The following is an 8032-nucleotide window of genomic DNA, read 5'->3' on the forward strand; positions in this document are numbered from 1 at the left end:
CAGTCGTCTCTGGATTGCGCACGACGGCGCTATATTTTACGCGCTGGAGTGTTTTCTTCCATTCGAGCCATATTCCCATATCCCACTATGTCCACATCGCCGATGATGCGCTATCGTGGTGAAAAAATCCACGAGTCGTTAACCTACAAATTTGAGGTTTTTTGACGAATTGAGCGTCATCTTCTTTGGTTACGCCGTTTTCGATAATGAACTTATATGAAGTTCACTTGTACGTCTCTAAATTATATGTATGTGATCGACCATTGGCCTAATGATGGCCTAAGTGCGGACGCTTGCGGTCAGGCTCACTCTGCCTCCCTTTTCAACCAACCATACTCGGTTGTAATGACGCACTCTTCTATGGATCAAACTTTCATGACTTACCATTTCGATCAGGGTGGGTTAGATAACAGGGATTTACCACAAGATCAAGCAAGTTTTTCGTATTAGCTGACATTTTCTAAACGACTATTTGCATGAATTGCATTCGGAATTTGCTTAAAACTTTGCGAGATAAGCTAATTAATTTTTATTTATTTGTCTTTTTATGGTTTTAGATATTAAAGCTGGCAACTTCTTGCCGCCGATATGACAAGTTTAAACGGTGATGCGTTCGTTATGCGAAACGGTCGCTCCACAAGCCAAGTATCAATCTATAATTATCCCGAACACTTAAATCCATTCTACGAAGATGAACAACATAAACGTCTACGTTTCTGGAAAATAAATAAATCCAATGACGGGAGCGGTCGACGAAGCAGTTTTTCTTTGGGTGGTCTCAAAGATGTGTGGTAAGTAAATGCTTTAATGCCATGGACTTAAATTATATGAAGACTTACTGTTTGAATGTGGATATGCGAAATTATAATTAAAATTTAGGAAATAGTAGGTGCCTGAAGAAAAAGTAAATATATTATAAAGAATCGAGTATTCTTCAGTGCAACAGATACTTTCGAGTGATAATATGACGTTACGGAACACAATTTTCAATCTAATGGTAGTTTGAAAAATCTGTAGTGCACATAAGTCGATTTTTCACGTCAGAATTGTTCCTGAATATCTCCGACGTATTTAAACCACTTCTTTTAAGATTATTTTATCTTGTATGCATTTTTTTGTTCTATTCATTATAGTTTTAATATTGCAAATTAAATTATGAAATCTTCTAAAATTTGCTTTATAATCTGTCTTCTTATTCTTCTTTTCAGGACATTCAAGTCATTTCGACTCAAGAAGAAATCCTCAACATTGGGAATAAACAAAACATCGGAAAGCCCACCACCACTACGTCGAGATCTTCAACCATATAACACATTGAATGGCAATGATCTTAGTCTGCCCGATTATCGAACGCGTTACTCTACACCAGCAGGCATCAATGAAAGTTTTCAACGCAATGCGGCATACAGGAGTTCACTGCAGAATGTAGCTTCTGCAAAGGTAAAGAATGACATTCATACTGAATAATTTTACATTATGAAGCTAAATAATTTGGCATTGAAAAATATTATATACTACTAAGGTCTAAATTATTATACCATTCAGCTCAAATGGGTTGTTGATACATGACAGTTTATTCCGAGCTTCTCTTCCGCATTGAAGAGTACACCTTGTTATTTTGAGATTTGTCCAAATGAATTATTGATATTTAAAAAAAGTGTTTCATGTTAGAGTTTGCTATTGATGCAATAGGTTTTAGAAATTCTGAATAGTAAGGCTAACTAATTTATATTATAATGAGAAAAAGTCAATAAATTGATTTTACCTGATAGAACATTTTAGAATGATAGTAATGGAACACTTTGTTATTTAGGAAACTTCTACGGAGGTATTGACAGAATTCACATGGATATAAAATATTTCATGACGCACACAAAAATCTATTCGAATATTATCAATGGTTCCAATGAATTATAGACGTAAGTTCTTGAGCTGTAAAAACGATTGAATTTAAATACTAATTCTAGGGAATAAACCTATCATAAGCTAAGTAGGTTAAATAGTATTACGGTACAAATTAAACCAAATGCTCTCATTATTCGTATTTTATAATAACAATTTCTATTGTATCACGTATTAGAGTTATCATTGTTGTAACTTAGTGGCCATCTTAGAGCTTGTAGAAGTGATTTCTAGTGATTTCATCAAAATATCACCTTAGACATAAATCGTTGGCGGTTTCGAAATTCATTACTTTTTTGACAATTCGATAACTAGAAGAAAATAATGAAGAGCTTATTTTACCAAAGATTCGAATTCGAAACGAACTCAAATATAGTTTCGAAATACTGCTACATATAAACATCTCATATATTTACTTCTTCTTGCAGGATAACGGCGGCTCACATTTGGATTTCAATCGAAATAATCAGTATCGCAGCACCATACAGGTGATGGGCACAAAATCCAACAATCACAACAATAACAATTCACGCACAACACCGGTGCCACAACCAAGAAGGTATGTGTACGGTGGATCTGTGACGCCACAGCCACTACGTAATTCAGATATCGGTGCAGGCATTGGTCTATCACATGGGTGAGTTCCCGCTACATTTCGTTACGTTTCGTTTTCGTTTACGTTTACGTTTGGCGCCATAAGAAATGTTTTTGCAAATGATCCGAGGGTATAACAACAAAAACCACTCTGTTATAAATCTATGTTTAACTACGGGTATATGTAAATATGTACATATATATGTTTGATCTCTGGATATCCGTACACACATCTGTATAAATCACCAAAAATGCTGTTCGGCATATAAATGTGATCTCATGCGTACTACATACATACATACATATATGGACCAAGTAGTAAATGTTATAAGTGTATACTCATCTGTATTACAATAATTTGTTCTCATGGATAAATTATTACTCAACGATTGTGTCTCACCCCATCTGCGCAATGTGTCTAAACGTGTTTATTTAACTTAATATTACAATATTTACCTATATACAATGCATTTGTGGGAAAGTGTTAATTTTGCATTTTTTTCATTTTTGGTTATTTACATTTTTTCTTCGTTTTTCGCCAAACACTCAATTAGATCATCGCAAATTAGTATGGCAAGCACAAATCCATTCGAAACTGACGATGATGACGAGGAAAATAATGAAGATATTTCTCTAGCCGGTGACAGGGAGATGATTACTTCAACGCCATATAAACAACGAATACACCGCAAAAAACGTCGTGCACCTGCGCCACCAACCGTTGGGGTAAGATATCATTATATATGCGTCATTTTTTACAAGGTTAAGTATTAAAGTATTGCTCCATATTTACATATATTACATTCCATATTGGTCTTTGACCGAACCATACTTTAAGGGTTAGGAGGACCCACATATTTCAATAATATTTTGGGAAATTTGTATCTACAAATTTCGAAAACTCGCCCGAAATCAAAAATCACTTACAACTTTTCGAGAAATCGTATCCACCGACTTAAAAAAAAAAAGTTTTTAGTTATAGTTTTACGTTCAAACTGACGTAACCTGATGGGCGTAACTTCAAAGATTCGATCACTCAGAATTTTACTGTAATTATAGAAAGAGCTACTTTTACTTTTTTTTAAATTGCGTCATGAGTGAATGAAGAGGAAGACTTTGTTCACAAATCTCAATTTGACACCTACTTTATGGTGTTCTCGAATCTGTTTGAAATCGTACTTGATTCAACTTATATTGTATGCATTAGGGTTTTAAGGTGCCCGATGTTGTGAGTCATTTATTTTTCTGTAACTGTTTATTCTTCTTGTCTTTCTTCTGTAAAGTAAAGTGAAGTTGGTTTATGATTTCATCAATAATAATTAAACCATCCGATGATCCGCTAAAATACATATATTACAATAATTATTATACATAATGTTACTACTTCTAGAAGTCCAGCCCCGAATATAACCTCCATAAGTATGATATAACCTCAAAGGAACCTTGCCATCTTTAGAATCCCCTTTACAATAGATGTGTGATCATAGTGGAATAGCAAGAAATTGCAAAGATAAAGAGTTTATAAGGAAGGAAGGATATTTTCTTCTCAATATCGTAATATTAGGAATGTGTCAGATCTTTCAAACGGGTTTTGATGGCATAGGCAGCGCGTGTAGTTATGATGATCAACCTGCAGTATATACGATTATTCTGGCTCAAAATAGGTGTCAAGTGGTCCATTGGACCTGCATCTTCTTATGTATGTACGGTACAAATATATGTAATTCGTTTATTATTGGGCGCTTTTGACATTACTTCTCCGAATGTTTTTAGTATATGTTATGATAATCAGCTAATTTAGAGGTTATCTTCTAGGGAACTCCGTTTCAAAAGAAGAACCCTGATCGAAATCAGGTGTTGTTGAGTGATAGTGTTCCTTATTTGCTATTAAGCAAAGACTTCTGAAAACATTTTTACCTGTTAAATGAATTTTCTATAATTTTTTTTTTGTTTAAGCTTGGTTTACCATAACTTTATATTATTTTCATACCAAAATTTCTTATTTCAATAGGTTCACAAAGCATACACGTCTGCTGATACTAGTCTCGATATGTCACAAGCACCACAACCGCTTCCTGAACTGCGCATAGAAGAATGCATGGATATTGCGAATCTTACAGCTGCTATAGAAAACTTCGTAAAAACCACAAATGATGACACAGCAGAACCAGCTTTAGCCGTTACAACAAATCAACAGATGGAACACGAACATACTTCTGGTACTGTCGTAATTAAACAAAATGGAACGGCTAACCCAGTTCGTGAGGATACTGTGCCAAGTTCAAGTCAAGTAACGCCAAACGCCCCTACAAAAGCGGATAAAGAAAAGTCCGTTGAATGTGTTACGACTGAAACGAAAGTAAGCTTGGAAACTAACAGCTCAGTTGCACAAATCCCTGCAATTCAACCACAACCTAACAAGGAGCCAGAAGTGGGACATGTGGAATGTATACATGTACACACGGGTATTCCACAAACACCAACAGCAACTAAACGATCCAGCGAAGTCAACCAGCTGACAAGCTTCCGAGCTACTCAAACTCGTTCGCCCGAACCACAACAGTCGATTACAGCGAAAACATCATTTACACTTACCACACCGCCCACAACACGGCGAGATTCCATCAAGAAAGCTAAAATCACATTACAAACTACGGAAACGCTAAAATTCCCAGAAACTGAAGAGTTACGGATTACCGAAGATTCCACCTCACCACGAGCTACTAAATCTCCAAATGGTGTGAAGCCCGCTGTGGCCGCTAAACCACATATTGCTGAAATTCATAAACCATCCAGAGGTATTGTTGCAAACACCACAACAGGCGAACATAAGGAATCAGTCAGAGAACATCGCGAACCACCAATAAGTCCAGTGCCACCCATACGTCAAAGCACACTTACAAAAAACACGCAAAAATCCGTCACAAATGAAGCCGACGCAGAGCGATCATTAAACATCGAACCACAAAATACCGAAAATACTGTGGTAAAAACCGAAGCGGCGCCAACTACATCCACACACCCGCTAACGATCACGGAATCGCATGAAAATTTACTTGAGAAAGTAGAAACCGTTAATAACGAGGTTAAGGACAATGCAGTTACAACTGTGACAACAACTACGCACCAAACACAATTACCCACAGAGTTGCGAGAAGAAGTGCTCGAGTCATTATATCGACCAAAACCGACCACATCATATCTGGAATGGAAGAAATCTTCGCTGGCACCTCTCGAAAAGAATGTGCCACCAGAAAAACGTAAGTCCGTCAAGGATATCATTGAATCGATCAACCGAAGTCAACGTCTGTTACACGCATCCGCACATAAGGAGACACCACACAACGGTTCGAGTCTATCCCTTGGACCGACTAGCGGTAATGGTACGCCTTTGCCACAGCGCAAATTTAGTGGTCAGTTGGCGAGTCAAAGAAATATCACAACGGAACTTAATGGTAATACCACAGCATCTGGTCCACAAAACGAAGAATTACCAACCACATCAACGGCAGCTGTAACGTCTTTAGATAACAATGATAATGTGAACGGCGATGGTAGTGGCATTGCTCAAGATCCCCAAAAGCTCAACAACAATGAAATATTTAAGAAATGTACAGTGAAGAAAGAGGTGCAGTATGACTACAGAGAACAATCGCCAACAGCTTCCAATCTAGATTGGAATCCTGTGCCCAAACCGAAACGTAACAAGAACTTGTCGGAACAATGAGCGAATAGTTCATCTATATTTGTTTTCACTCTTCGTAGTAATGCTAAAGTGAACTTAAAGCTTTCATAAACCTCTTCACAACATTTTGCCCGATTAATGTTATGTTATAGAGGTATAAGTGCGGATCATAGAATATTATTTTAAATTTAAGAATGCGCCTGAAGTTATGCATAGCGGTACCGAAATTTGAGTATATTGCATACTTTTAGGCGAGTATTTATATTTTTGAGAAATCCCTTTGGTACCTATTTTTTATCCACATGCGGTGCTATGTGCTATGCTCAGCAGCTATTCTCACTGAACGAGTGAATTGGGCAATGCTAACAGAATGCTCCACATCATTTTATTCTTTATATTGTACTTGATGGTGCGCTCTGCCCCAAGCAATTTTGTTAATTATTATAATATATATATATATTATTTCGCATTATTTTAATAAATGAGCATTATAACTACCAAAGAGATCTACCAAGGATATGTACATACATATGTATGTATGTATGTACTCATATATGTGAGCGATCGATTATATGCGTGCAGGATCTGAAATGCTTATCGCTTTCCGCTTCCACTTGGCACCACTTAACACTGGTAACATACATATACATATGTATATTTAATTGGTTTTAAATATATTTATATTAATCATAAACAAATACATGGTACTTTAAACTTTATTATACTGAGCTAAATGTGCAATTATCTGCTTAGATATTAGACTAGATAAATGAAATATATTTAACCCAATTCAACCGGTTGGGTGTTATTACATAACTCAACTCAACGCTGTATAATATTTTCTTAATATACATATGCATATATGCATGTGCTTGTATATTTATGTATATATGGCAAAAAAATATATGATTGACAATAATTGTATCGAGCAAATTTTAATGACTAAACGAAAATTTTAAATTATTTTTTCAACCTTCCCAACAACTTGCTCGGATTACCATAGTTTTGTTAATCCAACGTTTGTTCGTATGTGCGTACCGGAATTTACCAAGATTTTATACGGTCAAGGGCCATATAAACCTTTTAGGACACCTTGCAGCAGGATTGCTCTTTATCCTTTTAGCCAAAGCATTGGGCCACAACCGGGTCCGAAGGAATACTTCTGCTGTGTCTGCGCTAAAGGCTCCTTTCAAATTCACACACGCAATGGATGGAGCCATCGTAAAACCTCTTCTGGTCTTAAGGCACATAGAGAGTGGACCACAAGATATGTGACCTCTGTATATATGTAATTGGCCGTTGAACCGTTTAGCCGGTTATAGCCGAATCGATGAGAGCGCGCCACTACTCTCTTTCCTTCGCAGTTCGGCTGGTCCCTTCAACGGAGTGGAAGCCTTCCCCTCCCTCAGCTTCCTCCGGCGGTTACTGCATCGAACACTTGACCTAGCCAGTGTAGCCGCTGTCTTTTTATTCGCTCAACTATGTCAATGTCGTCGTATAACTCGCACAGCTCATCGTTCCATCGTCTGCGGTATTCGCCGTTGCCAATGTTCTGAGGACCATAAATCTTGCGCAAAATTTTCCTCTCGAAAACTTATAGTGTCGTCTCATCTGATGTTGACATCGTCCAAGCTTCTGCATCATAAAGCAGGACGGGAATGATAAGCGACTTGTAGAGTTTGATTTTGGTTCGCCACGAGAGGACTTTACTTTTCAATTGCCTACTCAGTCCAAAGTAGTACCTGTTGGCAAGAGTGATTCTGCGCTGGATTTCGAGGCTGACATTGTTGGAGTTGTTGATACTGGTTCCCAGGTATACGAAATTATCTACGACTTCGAAGTTATGACTGT

At 37.1% G+C, this 8032-nt stretch overlaps 1 protein-coding gene across 1 annotated transcript; it reads left to right on the forward strand.

Moving 5' to 3' along the window:
* The first annotated feature begins 588 nt into the window (after positions 1-588).
* LOC105216852 (proteoglycan 4) lies at positions 589-6223 on the forward strand. The gene is made up of 5 exons (XM_054227415.1): positions 589-791; positions 1209-1440; positions 2331-2539; positions 3051-3222; positions 4508-6223. Exons 1-5 carry the CDS (start codon positions 589-591, stop codon positions 6221-6223), a joined length of 2532 nt encoding a protein of 843 aa, XP_054083390.1.
* Positions 6224-8032: the final 1809 nt, after the last annotated feature.

The sequence above is a fragment of the Zeugodacus cucurbitae genome, chromosome 3, assembly GCF_028554725.1.
Source record: "Zeugodacus cucurbitae isolate PBARC_wt_2022May chromosome 3, idZeuCucr1.2, whole genome shotgun sequence".
NCBI lineage: Eukaryota > Metazoa > Arthropoda > Insecta > Diptera > Tephritidae > Zeugodacus > Zeugodacus cucurbitae.

Bases quoted from the DNA above. Each gene is read 5' to 3' on its own strand.
- LOC105216852 (XM_054227415.1), top strand. From the start codon at position 589: ATGACAAGTTTAAACGGTGATGCGTTCGTTATGCGAAACGGTCGCTCC. The intron at 1,441-2,330 runs GTAAAGAATGAC...TTCTTCTTGCAG, and splicing joins AGAATGTAGCTTCTGCAAAG to GATAACGGCGGCTCACATTT. The intron at 2,540-3,050 runs GTGAGTTCCCGC...ACACTCAATTAG, and splicing joins GGCATTGGTCTATCACATGG to ATCATCGCAAATTAGTATGG.